The 19,198-nt window shown below is 41.8% G+C and overlaps 1 protein-coding gene across 1 annotated transcript; it reads left to right on the top strand.

Annotated features, from left to right (window-relative positions):
- The first annotated feature begins 12,313 nt into the window (after positions 1-12,313).
- On the top strand, positions 12,314-12,484 carry LOC109025864 (small ribosomal subunit protein uS14-like). Its single transcript, XM_055380218.1, has one exon. It carries the CDS (start codon positions 12,314-12,316, stop codon positions 12,482-12,484), a length of 171 nt encoding a protein of 56 aa, XP_055236193.1.
- Positions 12,485-19,198: the final 6,714 nt, after the last annotated feature.

Genomic DNA, 19,198 nt, shown 5'->3' on the forward strand with positions numbered 1-19,198 from the left:
CGGCCAGGCACAGTGGCTCACACCTGTAATCCCAGCACTTTGGGAGGCCGAGGCGGGTGGATCACGAGGTCAGGAGATCAAGAGCATCCTGGCAAACACGGTGAAACCCCGTCTCTACTAAAAATACAAAAAAATTAACCAGGGGTGGTGGCAGGCACCTGTAGTCCCAGCTACTCAGGAGGCTGAAGCAGGAGAATGGCACAAACCTGGGAGGCAGAGCTTGCAGTGAGCCGAGTTAGCACCACTGCACTCCAGCCTGGGTGACAGAGTGAGACCCCTTCTCAAAAAAAAAAAAAAAAAAAATGCTTGTTATTCAAACACAGTTTTTTTTTTTGAGATGGAGTTTCACTCTGTCACCCAGGCTGGAGTGCAGTGGTGTGATCTCAGCTCACTGCAACTTCTACCTCCTGGGTTCAAGCAATTCTCCTGCCTCAACCTCCTGAGTAGCTAGGACTACAGGCGTGAGCCACTATACCCGACTAATTTTTGTATTTTTAGTAGAGATGGGGTTTCACTATGTTGGGCAGGCTGGTCTCGAACTCCTGACCTCAAGCAATCTGCCTGCCTCGGCCTCCCAAAATGCTGGGATTATAGGCGTGAGTCACCATGCCCAGCCTCAAACACATTTTTTCTATCCATATTTACTGGGTGTCTTTTATCAAGCAGATTCTGTGTTAGATGCTGAAACACAAAAAAGAACGAAACAGAACAGATCAGACAAAAAAGTATTGGGAAACATACCCATCATTTCTTCCTCCTTCATGAATGTTTTTCAAGGATGATTCTAGTAGGAACTAGAGGAGTAGGTAACAGCAGCATTGATGGAAGATTCTGAGAGGCAGTAAGTCACATCTAAGGAACTCTAGCCAACTGAAAATAAGTTATTTATCTAGTATTTAAAAAGCATCTTCAGTGTAATCAATTAAAAACTTCCTAAGAAAAATGGGCTTGCTCATACATTGTTGGTATTAGGATATATTGTTATAAACGTTTGAGAAGGCAATTGACAATAGGTATCAAAATTCTTTTTTTTTTTTTTTTGAGACAGAGTCTCACTCTGTAACACAGGCTGGAGTGCAGTGGTGCAATCTCAGCTCACTGCAACCTCTGCCTCTCAGGTTCAAGCAATTCTTATGCCTCAGCTTCCCTAGTACCTGGGATTACAGGCATGCCTGGCTAATTTTTGTATTTCTGGTAGAGATTGGGTTTTGCCATGTTGGCCAGGCTGTTCTCAAACTCCTGACCTCAAGTGATCCACCTGACTCGGCCTCCCAACATGCTGGGATGACCGACATGAGCCACCACACCCAGCCTTATCAAAATTCTTAATGTCACTGCCATAACCTAGCAGTTCCACTTAAAGAGTACACCTATAGGAGTACTTATGCCTGTAATAAAAATTTTGAATAAGGCAATCAAATTAACCACATATGCATAATGGGAATCCCACAGAGGGAGGAGAAAAAAAAAGAGGCAAAAATAATATTTGAAGAAACAATTGCCAAAACCTTTCCAAATTTAATGGAAAATATTAATTTACACATCCTAGAAACCCAATAAACTCCAAGTGGGATAAACTCAAAGATATCCACACTGAAACACATTATAGTCAAGTTAGCAAGTTATCTCAAGACAATGAGAGAATCTTGAGAACAGCAAGAGAAAAATGACATATAATGTACAAGGGATCCTCAAATAGATTAACAGCTTACTTTTCATCTGAAACTGTAGGGGCCAAAAGTCAGCAGAATGACATATTCAAAGTGCTGAAACAAAGACCATCACACAAGAATTCTACATCCAGCAAAATATCCTTCAAAAATTGAGACATTAAGACATTCAAATAAACAAAGATACACAAAAACTGAAAAAATTCATCTCTAGTAGACCTGCCCTGTAAGAAATATTAAAGGGAATCCTTTAGCTACATGAAAGAACACTAGACAGTAATTGAATCCAAGAAATAAAGAATCCAAGAAATAAAGAGCACCAGTAAAGGTAAAAATAAAACTGCAAAGGTAAATATAAATAACATTATAAATGGGTTTCTGTTTGTGTCTGTAACTCTTTTCCTATCTAATTTAAAAGACAAGGGCAGCCAGGCATGGTGGCTCACACCTGTAATCCCAGTACTTTGGGAAGCTAAGGCGGGCAGATCACCTGAGGTCAGGAGTTTGAGACAAGCCTGGCCAACATGGTGAAACCCCGTCTCTACTAAAAATATAAAAATTAGCTGGGCGTGGTGGTGGGCGCCTGTAATCCCAGGTACTCAGGAGGCTGAGACAGAAAAATTGCTTGAACCTGGGAAGTGGAGGTTGCAATGATCGGAGATCACACCATTGCACTCCAGCCTGGGCAACAAGAGCAAAACTCCATCTCAAAAAAAAAAAAAAAAAAAAAAAAAGACAAGGGCATAAAGTAGCACCTGTAAAACTGTGTTCATGCATATATAAATCATAAAGATGTCATTTGTATGGCACTATAATACAAAGAACAAATGAGGATGGGGGAAACAGATATGTTGTTACAAAGTTTCTGTATACCATTGAAATGAAGCTAATATTAATCCAAACTAGATTGTTTTAAGATGCTAATTGTAATCCCCAGAGCAATCACTAAAAAAAGAAATAACTAAAACATACATAGTAAAAGGCCAAGAGCAGTAGCTCATGCCTGTAATCCCAGCACTTTGGGAGGCTGAGGTGGGTGGATCACCTCAGGTCAGGAGTTTGAGACCAACCTGGCCAACATGACGAAACCCCATCTCTACTAAAAATACAAAAATTAGCCGGGCATGGTGGCGGGAGCCTGTAATCCCAGCTACTTGGGAGGCTGAGGCAGGAGAAGCACTTGAACCTGGGAGGCAGAGGTTGCCGTGAGTTGAGATCATGCCATTGTACTCTAGCCTGGCAAAAAGAGTGAAACTCTGTCTCAATTTAAAAATATATATATATATATATTCCCATATATATATATATTCCCATATATATATTCCCATATATATATATTCCCATATATATACATATTCCCATATATATATGTATATATATGGGAATATATATATATATATGGGAACATATATATGAGAACATATATGGGAACATGTATATATGGGAAAATATATATATGGGAACATATATATATGAGAACATATATGGGAACATATATATATATGGGAACATATATACATGGGTACATATATACATGGGAACATATATATGGGAACATTATCTATATCTCTCTCTATATATATATGGGAATAAAAATAATACACCAGAAAATATCTATTCAACACAATGGCGGTAATTAAAGAATAGAGAAACAAACAAAAAAGACGTAAGACATATGAAAAACAAATAGCAGGCCAGGCACAGTGGCTCACACCTGTAATCCCAGCACTTTGGGAGGCCAAGATGGGTGGATCACCTGAAGTTGGGAGTTTGAGACCAGCCTGACCAACATGGAGAAACCCTGTCTCTACTAAAAATACAAAAATTAGCCAGGCGTGGTGGCACATGCCTGTAATCCCAGCTACTAGGGAGGCTGAGGCAGGAGAATCACTTGAACCTGGGAGATGGAAGTTGCGGTGAGCCGAGATTGCATCATTGCACTCCAGGCTGGGCAACAAGAGCAAAACTCTGTCTCAAAAAAAAAAAAAAGAAAAGAAAAGAAAAAGAAAAAGAAAAGAAAAGAAAAAAGAAAAACAAATAGCAAACTTAGAAAAAAAATGATAACAAACATAGAAAAAATAAGTGAAACAGAATAGAAAACCAACAGAGAAAATCAATGAAGCGAGAAATTGCTCTTTGAAAAGATCAACAAAATTAACAAACAGTTGGCTAGACTGACCAAGAAAAAAAGAAAGAAGACTCAAATGAAAAAGGGAATATCACCACCAACCTTATAGAAATAAAAATAATTACAAGGGTCCACAAACAGATCTTGAAAGAAAATGATAATAATTACAGGAGAATACTATGAGCAACTGTATGCCAACAAACTTGATAACTTAGATAAAATGAACAAATTCCTAGAAAGACACAAACTACTGGCTTAAGAAATAGGAAATCTGAATAGGCCTATAGTAAGTAAATAGATTGCCGGGCACGGTGGCTTACGCCTGTAATCCTAGCACTTTGGGAGGCCAAGGCGGGCGGATCAATTGAGGTCAGGAGTTTGAGACCAGCCTGGCCAACATGGTGAAACACTGTCTGTACTAAAAATACAAAAATTAGCTGGAAATCACTTGAACCCGGGAGGTGGAGGTTGCAGTGAGCCGATATTGTGTCACTGCACTCCAATCTGGGCAACAGAGTGAGACTCTGTCTCACAAAAAAAAAAAAAAGATTGAATCAGCAATTTTAAAACTTTTCACAAAGAAAAGCCTAGGCCCAGATGACTTCACTGGTGAATTCCACCAAAATTCTTCTTTAAAGAAGAATTAATACCAACGATTCACAAACTTCCAAAAACTAGAACAGAAGGAAATGCTTCCCAATTCATTTTGTGAGGCCAGTATTGCCCTAATACCAAAACCAGACAAAGACATTTTAAGGATTATACACCATGATGAAGTGGGATTTATCACAGGAATGCGCCGTTGATTTAACATCCAAAAATCAATCGAAATAGTATGCCATATTAATAGAATAAAGGACTGAAACCACATAATTCTCTCAACACACGTAGAAAAAGCATTTGACAAAATGCAACACCCTTCTGTGATTAAAAAAAATACACAACAAACTAGAAGCAGAAGTGAATTTCTTCACCTGATATGGGGCAGCTATGAAACACCCACAGCTAACACTATACTTAATAGTCAAAGACTGAATGCATTCCTCCTTACAGTGAAAGGATGTTTGATCTCACTACTTCTGTTTCATATTGTAGTAAAGGTTCCAGTCAGGGCAAGAAAAAGAAATAAAAGGCATCCAAATTCAGGAAGAAAAAGTAAAGCTATCTCTATTTTCCGATGACATGATCTTGTACATAGAATATCCTTAGAAATCTACACCAAACAAAATAAGACAAAAGCTATTAGAACTAATAGACAAGTTTAGCAAGGCTGCAGGATAGTAGGTCAATATACAAAAGTCAATTATATTTTTATATACTAGTGACGTACAATCCAAAATGAAATTAAGAAAACAATTCTAGTTACAATTGCATCAAAAAGAATAAAACACTTCTGGGTAAATTTAATAAAAGAAGTGCAAAATTTGTACACTGAAAGCTAACAAGTATTGTTGAAAGGGATTAAAGACCTAATAAATGGAAAGCTATTCCATGTTTGTGGATCACAATACACTATTATTAAGATGATAATACCCTCAAATTGATCTACAGATTCAGTGCAATACCTATCAAAAATTCCAGCTAGACTTTTTGGAGAAATTGGCAAGTTAATTCTAAAATTCAGAAGAAAATGCAAGAGACCTAGAATAGCCAAACCAATCTTGAAAAAGAAAGTTGGAGGATTCACACTTCTCAATATCAAAACTTACTACAAAGCTCTAGTAACCGAGGCTGTGTGGAACTGACATAAAGAGAGACATGTAGACCAACAGAATAGAATTGGAAGTCCAGAAATAAACCTTTACATTTATGGTAAACTGAGCATCAGCAAGGGTGCTGATATGGTTTGTGTCTGTGTCCCCACCAAATCTCATGTTGAAATGGAATCCCCAGTGTTGTGGGTGGGGCCTGGTGGGAGATGATTGGATCATGGAAGGTGATTTTTCATGAATGGTTTAGTGCCATTCCCTTGGTGATGAATGAGTTCACATGAGATCAGATTGTTTAAAAGTGTGGCATTTCCCATTCTCTCTCTTGCTCCTGCTCTCACCATGTGATGTGCCTGCTCCCCCTTCACCTTCCGCCATGATTGTAAGGCTCCTGAAGCCCTCACCAGAAGTTGAGCAGACGCTGGTGCCCTGCTTGTACAGCCTGCAGAATTGTGTGCCAATGAAACCTCTTCCCTTTGTAAATTACCTAGTCTTAAGCATTTCTTTATAGCAACTCAAAAAGGGCCTAACACAGGTGCCAAGAGAATTCAATGGGGAAATAACAGTCTTTTTAGAAAATAGGGATGAGACAACTGGTATCCACATGCAAAAGAATGAAGTCAGACCCTTACCTCTCACACCATACAAAAAGATTGACTCAAAATGGATCAAAGACCAAAACGTAAGAGCTAAAATTATAAAATTCTTTGAAGGAAACACAGGAGTAAATCTTCATGGCCTTGGACTAGGCAATGCCTTTTAAGATGTAACACCCAAAGCACAAGTGACAAAAGAAAAAATGGAAAATTGGACTTCATCAAAATTAAAATATTTGTGCTTCAAAGGAAAGCATCAAGCAAGTTAAAAGACAATCAGAAGGAGGAAATATTTACAAGTCATTTGTCTGATAAGGGAATTGCACCCAGAATACATAAAGAACACTTACAGCTCAAAACACTTAAAAATGGGACAAGGATTTAAATAGACATTTCTCCAAAGATATACGAAAGGCCAATAAGCATATGAAATAATGCTCAACTGTAGTTTTTTTGTTTATTTTTATTTTATTTATTTATTTTTGAGACAGAGTCTCACTCTGTCACCCAGGCTGGAGTGCAGTGGCTTGATCTCAGCTCACTGCAACCTCTGCCACCCTGGTTCAAGCAGTTCTCCTGCCTCAGCCTCCTGAGTAGCTGGGATTACAGGCTCTTGCCACCATGCCTGGCTAATTTTTATATTTTTATAGAGATGGGGTTTCACCATGTTGGGCAGTCTTGAACTCCTGACCTCGTGATCCACACACCTCAGCCTCCCAAAGTTCTGGGATTACAGGCATGAGCCACCGTGCCCAGCCAATGCTCAATATTATTAATTCACAGAGATTGCAAATCAAAAACATAATATGATGCCACTTCATACCTGCTAGGATGGCTATAATCAAAAAGACAGATAATAATAAGTGTTGGAGAGGACGTAGAGAAACTGGAATCCTAATAAGTTGCTAGTGGGAATGTAAATGGTGCAGCCACATTGGAAAATAGTTTTGCAGTTCCTCAAAATGTTATAGATAGAGTTATGATATGACCTACTATTCTATGCCTAGATATATTACCAAGAGAAATGAAAATATATGTCCACACAAAACCACATACACAAATTTTATAGTACCATTAACCATAGAAACAAAAGGTAGAAACAACCCAAATGTCCATCAAATGGTGAATGGATAAACAAAATATGGTATATCCATATAATGAAATATTATTCAGCAATAAAAAGAATGAAGTACTGTATATGTTACACCATGGATAAACCTTGAAAACATTATGCTCAGTGAAAGAAGTCAGTCACAAAAGACCATATTTATGTATGTATGTGTGGCTACATGTATGGTATGATATTTATGTGAAATATCGAGAAGAAGCAAATCCATAGAGACAGAAAAAATAATGGTGGTTAATTCAGGTTGTGGGGGTGGAGAATGGAGATTCATCGCTAATGGGTACAGGATTTCTTTTTTGGTTGACGATGTTGTACAACTCTAAGCATACTAAAAGTACTCTTTTGTAAACTTTAACTGGGTGAATACTACAGTATGTGAATTACATCTCTATAAAGCTGTTTTTCTGTTTGTTTGTTTTTGAGACAGAGTCTGGCTCTGTCGCCTAGGCTGGAGTGCAGTGGCACCACATCGGTTCACTGCAATCTCTGCCTGCTGGGCTCAAGCGATTCTCAAGCCTCAGCCTCCCAAGTAGCTGGGATTACAGGCACCTGCCACTGCGCCCAGTTAATTTTTATATTTTTAGTAGAGACAGGGTTTCACCATATTAGTCAGGCTGGTCTCGACCTCCAGACCTCCTATTTATGTTACTTATATAAATACCTATTTATGTTACATAAACACCTATTTATGTTACTTATATGTTGTTATGTACTACGAGGCAAAAGAAAATTTTTTTCTTTTCTTTTTTTTTTTGAGATGGAGTCTCGCTCTTGTTGCCCAGGCTGGAGTGCTGTGGCATGATCTTGGCTCACCACAACCTCTGCCTCGCCCGTTCAAGCGATTCTCCTGCCTCAGCCTCCTGAGCAGCTGGGATTATAGGCATGCACCACCACACCCGGCTAATTTGGTATTTTTAGTAGAGACGGAATTTCACCATGTTGGGAAGGCTAGTCTTGAACTCCTGACCTCAAGTGATCCACCCGCCTCGGCCTCCCAAAGTGCTGGGATTACAGGTGTGAGCCACCACACCCGGCCTCAGTAAGTTGATTTTTATGACTATGAATGGGTCCCCCAAAACAGGTCTAAATCATAATTAGTCTACTTGCTATGAGAAAGTAAGTGTTTGGCTTTTTGTTTAAGGAAAAAGCAAAAAAAAAAAAAATAGGAAAAATTCTCAAAAATGAATGTTCATCAGCATTTTTATGGGAAACAATCTGATGGAACAGGAGGCCAGCCAGGTAAATCATACAATCCAAGCAGAAAGAAATCATGGGAACATGTCTCTGAATGGAGAGAGAAAAGTGGCTCCACAGGGAGTTTGCTTATTGAGATGTAGGACAAATAAAGTGGGTGAAAGAGGTTAAAAAAAAGAAGCACTCTGAGAGGAGATTGAAGTGTAACTTTAATACACAAAAGAAAAGCTGTATTCCACACTTCTGATCACCTCCCCTTTCTTACTCTTCAGGCTTTAAATTCTGACTTTCTAATACCTCATTCGATCATATTGAATTAGCCTGAAGTTTGATTTGGAGGGCTGGTGACCCAGTCTCATTTTGGCCTGATGACATTTTGGGCTTGGGACTATCTCCCTTTTTTAGTACTTAGCTCAACTGCAGAAATAATACCAGCAATAATAATATCATCCCCTTACCATGCACCTCTAATTGAAATGTGAATGGATGTGCTATTGGCCAAGGGCCCCTGTCCACTAATTATGTATCAGCTGAAAATCTGATGCAAGTATCTGGCAATCAAAGAGGGATAGCTTTCATCCTGCTGTTACCTGTTCACAGTTATGCCATCTGGCTCTTATACCCAGAAGAAAACTTGGCATCCGTATTCAACCAGAATGACCGTCAATTCTCAAAACATCTTATTTTCTCTTTGCCAAGAACCAAGTGACAACTGATCTCAAAGTGTAAGCACTTAACCTATAAAACAAATGACTTGGGGGAAGAGGCATTTTTCTCAATGAAAAATAGGGTTGAGAGAGTATTTTTGTGTCATCAGACATCTCAAACTATGTTTTAATAGTATAACCTAATTTATATTTTCTTTGTGTTTGTCTCTGATTTTTCAGTTCATTTTAATAAATACTTTTTGAGCACCTGCCATATGAAATGAAATGAGCCAAGCACTAAAAGGATACCAAGTTGTAATAGTCAGGGAAATGGCTCTAGCTCTGTAGGAATAAAACATCAGATTTCAGGCCGGGCACGGTGGCTCATGCCTGTAATCCCAGCACTCTGGGAGGCCGAGGAGGGCAGATCACCTGAGGTCGGGAGTTCGAGATCAGCCTGACCAACATGGAGAAACCCTGTCTCTATTAAAAATACAAAATTAGGCCGGGCGCGGTGGCTCACGCCTGTAATCCCAGCACTTTGGGAGGCGGAGGTGGGCAGATCACGAGTTCAGGAGATTGAGACCATCCTGGCTAACACGGTGAAACCCCATCTCTACTAAAAATACAAAAAAAAATTAGCGGGGCATGGTGGCAGGCACCTGTAGTCCCAGCTACTCAGGAGGCTGAGGCAGGAGAATGGCATGAACCCAGGAGGCAGAGCTTGCAGTGAGCCAAGATAGCGCCACTGCACCCCAGCCTGGGCGACAAAGCAAGACTCCAACTCCAAAAACAAACAAACTCCTAGAAGAAAATATAGGAGAAAAACCTAGATACGCTTAGGTATGGTGATGACTTTTTAAATACAACATCAAAGGCATGATCCATGAAAGAAATAATAAATAAGCTGGACTTCATTCAAATTAAAAACTTCTGCTCTGTGAAAGAATATGTCAAGAGAATGAGAAGGTAAGCCACAGACTAGGACAAAATATCTTCAAAAGATATATTAAGATTATTACCTAAGATACAAAGAATTTTTTTTTTTTGAGATGGAGTCCTGCTCTGTTGCCAAACTGGTATGTAGTGGCACGATCTCGGCTCACTGCAACCTCTGCCTCCTGGGTTCAGGTGATTCTCCTGCCTCAGCCTCCCGAGTAACTGAGATTACAGGCACACGTCACCACGCCTGGATGATTTTTGTATTTTTAGTAGAGAAGGAGTTTCGCCATGTTGGCCAGGCTGGTCTTGAACTCTTGATGTCAGGTGATCCACCCACCTCGGCCTCCCAAAGTGCTGGGATTACAGGCATGAGTCACTGCACCCAGACCAAAGAATTCTTAAAACTCAACAATAAGAAAAAAAACAACTTGATTTAAAAATTGGCCAAACACCTTAACAGACGCCTCACCAAACAGGATGTAGATGGCAAATAAGCATATGACGAAATACTCCACATCATATGTCATCAAGGGAAAGCAAATTAAAACAGACACCACCTCACACCTATTAGAGTGACCAGAATTCAGAACACTGACAACAAATGCTGGTGAGGACATAGAGCAACAGGAACTGTTGCTGGTGGGAATGCAAAAATGGTGCAACTAGTTTGGAAGACCATTTGGGAGTTTCTTACAAAACTAAACATACTTCTACCACATGATCCAGCAATCATGCTCCTTGGTGTCTACCCAAAGGAGTTAAAAACTTATGTCCAGGGTGGGGAATGGTGGCTCACACCTGTAATCCTGGCACTTTCGGAGGCTGAGGTGGGACAATCACTTGAGCTCAGGAGTTTAAGACTAGTCTGGGCAACATAGTGAGACCTCGTCTCTACAAAAAATTTAAAAATTAGCTAGGCATGGTGGTGCATGCCTGTAGTCTCAGCTACTTGGGAGGCTGAGATGGGAGGATAACTTGACTCCAGGAAGTTGAGGCTGCAGTGAGCCATGACCACACCACTGCACTCCAGCCTGGGTGACAGAGCAAGACCCTGCCTCAAAAAACAAGAAAAGAAGGAGGAAAGGGAAGAGAAGGGGAGGGGAGAGGAGGGGAGGAGGGAGGGAGGATGGAGGCAGAGAGGAGCTGGGAAAGGAGGCAGAGAGGGAGGGAGAGGGGAGGCAGGGAGGGAAGGGAAGGAAAAGAAAAAAGAAAGAGCTCTCAAGCCATAAAGAGTTATGAAGCGGCCAGGAACAGTGGCTCACGCTTGTAATCTCAACACTTTGGGAGGCTGAGGCGGGTGGATCACTTGAGGCCAGAAATTGGAGACCAGCCTGGGCAACATGGTGAAACTCTATCTCTACTAAAAATACAAAAATTAGCCAGGTTTGGTGGCATATGCCTGTAAACCCAGCTACTCAAGCGGCTGAGGCAAAGAATCGCTGGAAAACAGGAGGCGGAGGTTGCAGTGAGCCGAGATCGCATCACTGCACTGCAGTCTGGGCAACAAAGTGAGGCTGTCTCAAAAAAAAAGTTATGAAGAAAACTTAAATGCATATTACTAAGCGAAAGAATCCGATCCAAAAAAGGCTGCTTATACTGCATGACATTTTGGAAAAGGCAAAACTATGGAGACAGTAAAAATATCAGTGGTTGCTAAGGGTTGGAGCCTGGGGTTAGTGCAGTGAAAATACTCTGCATGATACTGTCATGGTGGATACATTTCACTATACATTTGTGCAGACCCGTAGGATGAATAACACCGAGAGCACTAATACAAACTATGGGCTTTGGGGGATATGATGTGTCAGTATGGCGTCATCAGTTGTAACGAGTGCACCCCTCTGGTGCAGGATGTTGATAATGGTAAAGGTTATGCATCTGTGGGGACAAGTATATGAGGTGTCTGTTTACCTTCCTCTCCATGTTGCTGTGAACCTAAAACTGATCTTAAAAAAAAAATCTTGGCCAGGCGCAGTGGCTCACGCCTGTAATCCTAGCACTTTGGGAGGCCAAGGTGGGCTGATCACCTGAGGTTGGGAGTTCGAGACCAGCCTGACCAAAATGGAGAAACCCTGTCTCAACTAAAAATACAAAATTAGCCAGGTGTGGTGGCGCATGCCTGTAATCCCAGCTACTCGGGAGGCTGAGGCAGGAGAATGGCTTGAACCCGGGAGGCAGAGGTTATGGTGAGCCAAGATCGCGCTACTGCACTCCAGCCTGGGCGACAAGAGCGAAACTCTGCCTCCAAAAAAAAAAAAAAAATTTTTTTTACTTTTACCTTGTTAAACTCCTGAGAGCAAGATGGGTCACCAAGAACTGTACTGGAGCCACCCGCGAAAATTTGGCCAGGGTTCTCGCTCTTGTCGCGTCTGCTCAAACCAGCACTGTCTGATCCGGAAATACGGCCTCAATAAGTGCAGCCAGTGTTTCCGTCAGTATGCGAAGGATATCGGTTTCATTAAGTTGAGCTAAGTGATCTTCCTTCAAAGGATAATCCAAGGCATCTACCCAATGAAAAACCATGATACTTTTTTGTACATAAAATGAACATTTATTTTTTAAAAATCTTTAATTAAAAAAAAGAGAAAAGAAACTTCATCAGAGTAGAAAAGAGTTCATAGAAGAGGTGTATCATGGAGGAAGTAGCATTTGAAATGATCCTTGACAGAACTGCCAGACAGCCTTAGTAAGAGCAGCATTCCAGAAGGAGCAATGAGCACTAATAAAGCAATAGTGGTGGAGAGAGAATGTGGAGTAACTAGTTTTCCTCACAAAGTTTTGCATAGGGGAGAGATTAAGCTTTAAACGTGGGTTAGATCCCTGCTATCTAAGGCCTTCAATGTCAGGGAGAGGTTTTTTTGTTTTGTTTTGTTTTGTTTTGTTTTTTGTTTTGTTTTTTCGACACGGAGTCTTTCTCTGTCGCCCAGGCTGGAGTGCAGTGGTGGGATCTCGGCTCACTGCAAGCTCCGCCTCCTGGGTTCACGCCATTCTCCTGCCTCAGCCTCCTGAGTAGCTGGGACTACAGGCGCATGCCACCATACCCAGCTAATTTTTTATTTTTAGTAGAGACAAGGTTTCATCGTGTTGGCCAGGCTGGGCCTGGAGGTCTCGAACTCCTGACCTCAAGTGATCCACCTGCCTCGGCCTCCCAAAGTGCTGGGATTACAGGTGTGAGCCACCATGTCCAGCCAGATCATCATGCATTTTTAACGCAAAGGCCCAAGAACAATTACAGCATTAATTGTTGACAAGTAATGGCCCCAGACCAGAAAATACATTCAGTCAGAAAAGACTTCATTTTGCAGAGGGCAACACTTATGACAGCAGCAAATTGCATTCATGGGCTATAACAGAGTCCAGAATTTTGCATTTGTTCCCATGTGTCTTAATGTTTATTAAATCCAATCCAAACATTTCCACTACACTCTTGCTCTACTTCTCCCCAGATTGTCTCATGTATTTATCTTGAGATCCCAGCAGTAGCCTTACACACCAACATCACAAACCATCTGTGCCTCCTCTCAGGTATGGAAAGGGAATCCTATCAGGCCTGGGAACTCTAAACACCAAAACCAAACACTGTATATTCCACAAATATGATTTCCTTTTCCTTCAGCAGACAGTGCAGTCACAGTATTAAGGTCAACAGTGGTGTACAATCCATACTAGGAATTTTACAGACATAAATATTTATTTTTAAAATTTTAGGTGCAAAGTAACAGGAGGAGTACATACAGCAGCATTGAGACGCCTTAGGAAGGTAGTAATTAAACTTTTTCTGAAGTTGCTCTGTAATTCTAGCGTTCTGGGAATTATGCCTTTCATGTGTATTCCTCCAAATCAGTTGAGGTTTCAAAATATACCCAAGTAGAGTATTTGAGAAATTCTAGTTGCAGGTGGGATCTGATTGCTTTGCATTGTGCTATATACATCAATCTATTAATATTAGTTGTTCCCTTTTTGGAACACAGTAGGAAATAAACAGACAAATTAGCAAATAGCTTACAAGAGAGATGGTGGCTTCACGTCTTCTACAGAAGTCTTACTTGAGGCTCTATGACTTGCCTTTACTTATTCTTATTCTTTTGATTCCATTTAATATAATTCAGTCTTACAAAACTGTTTTTAAGCCATGCATGATATAAACTAGAACTTAGATATCTAGACTTCTTAATATTATATGCTTAATTTTATTTGCTCCATAAAATAATTATAAGGAAGCAATAATTTTCTTTCTTTCTTTTTTTTTTTTCTTTTTTTTTTTTGAGATGGAGTCTCACTGTGTCACCAGGCTGGAGGGCAGTGGCGCAATCTCAGCTCACTGCAAGCTCCACCTCCCAGGTTCACGCCATTCTCCTGCTTTAGCCTCCCGAGTAGCTGGGACTACAGGCGCCTGCCACCACCCCCGGCTAATTTTTTGTATTTTTAGTAGAGACAGGGTTTCACCATGTTAGCCAGGATGGTCTTGATCTCCTGACCTCGTGATTGAGGCCTCGGCCTCCCAAAGTGCTGGGATTACAGGCGTGAGCCACCGCGCCCAGCAGGAAGCAATAATTTTCATAACAACCGATATTTATTTTTTATAAGTTCACATTCACAACCATTTTCCCACTATCGAATTAGCAAAAATTTTAAAAACATTGTTGGTGAGACTATCATGAGATAAACATTTTCATTCACTGATGCTGTGAATTTAAATCAGAAGAAACTTTCTCAAAAACAATTTGGCAAAAATGTATAAAGAATTTAAAACATCTATTCCATTTGTCTCAATTATATACATACGCACAAACAGAGCTAAAAGGAATGCCCCACCCCTTGCCAAGTCAAGGTGTTAATGATAGTTATTTCTTGGTGATGGGATAATAGGTAGTTTTTATTTTGGAATTATATTTAAAAATTTTATAACCAGTGAGAAAGTATTACTCACTGATTATAGTTATTTTAATCACTGAAGAATATTTACACAGGCCGGGCACAGTGGCTCATGCCTGTAATCCCAGCACTTTGGGAAGCCAAGGTGGAGGGATCACTTAAGGTCAGGAGTTCGAGACCAGACTGGCCAACATGGTGAAAACCCGTCTCTACTAAAAATACAAAAATTAGTCAGGCGTGGTGGCGTGGGCCTGTAGTCCCAGCTAACAAGGAGGCCAAGGCAGGAGAATCGCTTGAACCCAGGAGGCGGAGGTTGCAGTGAGCCGAGATCACACCACTGCATTCCAGCCTGGGAGACACAGTGAAGCGCCGTCTCAAAAAAAAAATACAAAAAAAAAAATTTATGGAGAATTTTAATAAAAAAATATTCACAATATGTAGTAAAAAACACTATATTTTATAAAGAATATAATAGCAACTAATTTTGTATGTATATAAGTGTGTATATGTATAAATATATGACCATTCACCTAATAAATACATCTGCTTAGCAAGGCCTAAAATGAGGAACAAGCAAATCAAATCTAAAACCATGTTAGCATTTTTGGAATATGTGTTATGGGTTATTTTTAATTTCTGGTTTTATTTAGTTTTTCATTTTTTTAACACTGAGCTTGTATTGCTTTAATATTTAAAAAAATACTATTACAAAATCAATTAGAAAAAAATCTCTGCCGAGCATGATTATATCATACATGTGTTCACTGCACTGTTGCAGATCCCTCACTGCACTGTTACAGATCCCATCAAGTTGTCAGCTTCCTCTTTATAAAGTAAGGGGATTTGGCCGGGTGCAGTGGCTCACAGCTGTAATCCCAGACTTTGGGAGGCTGAGGTGGATCACCTGAGGTCAGGAGTTTGAGACCAGCCTGGCCAACATAGTGAACCCCACCCCCGCCCCACACCCTGTCTCTACTAAAAATACAAAAGTTAGTGTAGTGGCAGGTGCCTGTCTCTACTAAAATTAGTGTAGTAGCAGGTGCCCCATCTCTACTAAAAATACAAAAATTAGTGTAGTGGCAGGTGCCTGTAATCCCAGCTACTCAGAAGGCTGAGGAGAATTGCTGGAACCCCGGAGGCGGAGGTTGCAGTGAGCTGAGATCGCACCATTGCACCAGCCTGGGTGACAAGAATGAAACTTTGTCTAGTCCCAGCTACTCAGAAGGCTGAGGCATGAGAATTGCTTGAACCCAGGAGGTGGAGGTTGCAGTGAGCTGAGATCGCATCACTGGACTCCAGCCTGGGCGACAGAGTGAGACTCTGTCTCAAAAATAAATAAATAAAAATAATATTATATAACATAATAAGGGGATTATATTTGGTGTTCTCTAAGACACCTTCCAGCTCTAAAATCCTCTAAGTCCATGAACCATACAGCAGACATCTAGTAAATAGTTATTAAAATAATGGACCAGGCTGGGCACGGTGGCTCACACCTGTAATGCCAGCCCTTTGGAAGGCTGAGGCAGGTGGATCACTTGAGGTCAGGAGTTCGAAACTAGCCTGACCAACATGGTGAAATCCTGTCTCTACTAAAAATACAGAATTAGCCAGGCATGGTGGTGCATGCCTGTAATCCCAGCTACTTGGGAGGCTGAGGCACGAGAATCGCTTGAACCCAGGAGGCAGAGGTTGCAGTGAGCTGAGATCACACCATTGTGCTCCAGGCTGGGCAATGAGAACAAAACTCCGTCTCAAGAAAAAAAAAAAAAAAAAAAAAAGAAAAGAAAAGAAAAAGGAGCATTCTATTGTAAGTCTCAAAAGACTCCAACCTTGAGGTGTCAAGATGTGATAATCAGAGGATGGCCTTGGCATTAAGGAAACAGCTGGAATCCTAGCTGTGTCTCACTTTCCTCATTTGAGCAGTGGGGATAATAACACCTCTCTCAAAAGACTGAAAAGGAACTGAAATGTGATCAGTCTGCAGACCTTGTGTGTTGGCTTGCATGGAGTAGATGCTTCATACGTGATAGTTTTCTCCTCAATAATCCAAGGCTTGATCTGTCAGATTGCACCGAACCATCAGTTTGCAATCCCTGGATCTAAGCTCCCCTTTTGGCCTCCCACATCTGGAAGTGGAAGGGTCCCATTTGTGAGGACTAAGTGATATTTAGCTTTGGGATGTTGAGACGGGGTTCCGGAGAGATGTGCGTGCAGCAGCCAGAGCGGCCAGGGCAAATCCTCTGAGCACAGAGAACGAGGCAGCAGGGGGAGCCGGGGCAGGGGTGGAGGAGAAGCTTGGTCCTGTGTCTTCCTTCACCCCTGCTTGTCCACCCACCCACCAAACTTTCTTCATCCTCCCCTCCCTTCCTTCAGAAGACATCAACGATGCAGATTACCTGGCAGTCCCCGTGCTGGGTAACAGAGTTTCAAAACTGAATACGATATTGGGTCTGGGCCGGGCACAGTGGCATGTATCTGTAATCCCAGCACTTTGGGAGGCTGAGTCAGGCGGATCGCTTGAGCTGAGGAGTTCAAGACCAACCTGGGCAACATATCGAGAACTCCTCGCTACTAAAAAAAAATCAAAGTAATTAGCTGGGTGTGGTGGTGGACACCTGTGGTCCCAGCTACTTAGGAAGCTGAGGTGGGAGGATCACCTGAGCCTAGGAGGTCGAGGCTGCAGTGAGCCTCACTGTACTCCAGCCTAAGCAAGAAACAGAGTGAGATCCTGTCTCAAAAAAAGATATTGGCTCTGCCTTTAAGGATCTCTGGTCTTCTAGGGGAGGCAGATAATAAATAAAAATCACACCGGGCATGGTGGCTCACTCCTGTAATCCCAGCACTTTGGGAGGCCAAGGCGGGTGGATCACAAGGTCAGGTGTTCAAGACCAGCCTGGACAACATGGTGAAACCCCATCTCTACTAAAAATATAAAAAAAAATTAGTTGGGCATGATGGTGGGTGCCCGTAATCCCAGCTACTCGAAAGGCTGAGCCAGGAGAATCGCTTGAACCCCAGAGGCGGAGGTTGCAGTAAGCTGAGATCGCGACATTGCACTCCAGCCTGGGCAACAAGAGTGAAATTCCATCTCATAAATAAATAAATTAAATAAATAAATAAATATCACAAGCCTGCCCACATGATCAGCCCTGCACACCAGTGAGGTCCACAGGAAGGAGGACTCAGATCTGTTGGAGGGGCTGGTGGGCTATGGGACATGGTGAGAGACGGCTTCCCGAAGGCGATCCCCTCAATGTCATTTTTCTTTCTGACGGAAGTGGATTTTGCCCTAGCGATCAAGATGTGCTTGAGGTGGGGAGGGGAACACCCCATCAGGAACTCCCAGTGGAGATGTGAATAGTCCAGCTCCTCCATGACGGAACCTTGGGGAACTCCTCTCACCAGAGAGAAGGGTGTGACGAAAGGGGGTTTAAGACCATATCCTGAGGGGCGTGAATCACAGTTATGAAGTAGAAACAGTCTGGTGAAGGCAATGGGCCATTCCCTGAAGTAGTTTAAAGTTCGGAGAGACACAAACACACCTGTATTTTACGGAGCAAACTCGGAGGAAGGTGCTTCACAGTTTGGCGGTGGGACAGACTGGAGCCTAGGAGGCCAGCTGCAGGGCCAGGCAGTCCAGCATGGGGTGATGAGGTGGGTCAGGCTCAGGGAGAAGCAGGAAGCAGAAGCGACAGCACGCAGGAATGCAGGGGTGGCTGGGAGCTGCTGTCGCCATTCCTGAGGTGTGTAGCCGTGGACATTGCCTGGCTGAGTAACTCTGGGCATTGTTTAGCTTAGTTTGTTGCTGATACTGCCTGGAGAGATCATATGGTCACTAGCTTGTTTGCCATTGTTGTGTGTGACTCTGGGAAAGGGTCTTCTGCCTCTTTCTTTCTTTCTTCTATTTCTCTTGAATATTGCCATTTGTATTCAAAGTTGCAATTCTCCTGAACCAATTAGAGAGAGTTCTGATCTGGAGACTAGCTCCAGAAATTCACTAACTTCCCATTTATCTTTCTTTTATCTCCATTCTATGAAATTTTCCAGCAATAATACTATTCTCCAGAAACGCATTCTAGGTGAGACCTTTTTTTTTTTTGAGACAGAGCTTCGCTCTGTCACCCAGTATGGAGTGCAGTGGGACGATCTGGGCTCACTGCAACCTCCGCCTCCCGGGTTCAAGTGATTCTCCTGCCTCAGCCTCCCAAAGTGCTGGGATGATTACAGGCATGAGCCACCACGCCAGGCCTAAGTGAGACCTTTTTTAGTCTCCATATTTGAGAAAAAACACAGTAATAAATGCTTTTT

Source organism: Gorilla gorilla, chromosome 11 (genome assembly GCF_029281585.2).
Source record: "Gorilla gorilla gorilla isolate KB3781 chromosome 11, NHGRI_mGorGor1-v2.1_pri, whole genome shotgun sequence".
NCBI lineage: Eukaryota > Metazoa > Chordata > Mammalia > Primates > Hominidae > Gorilla > Gorilla gorilla.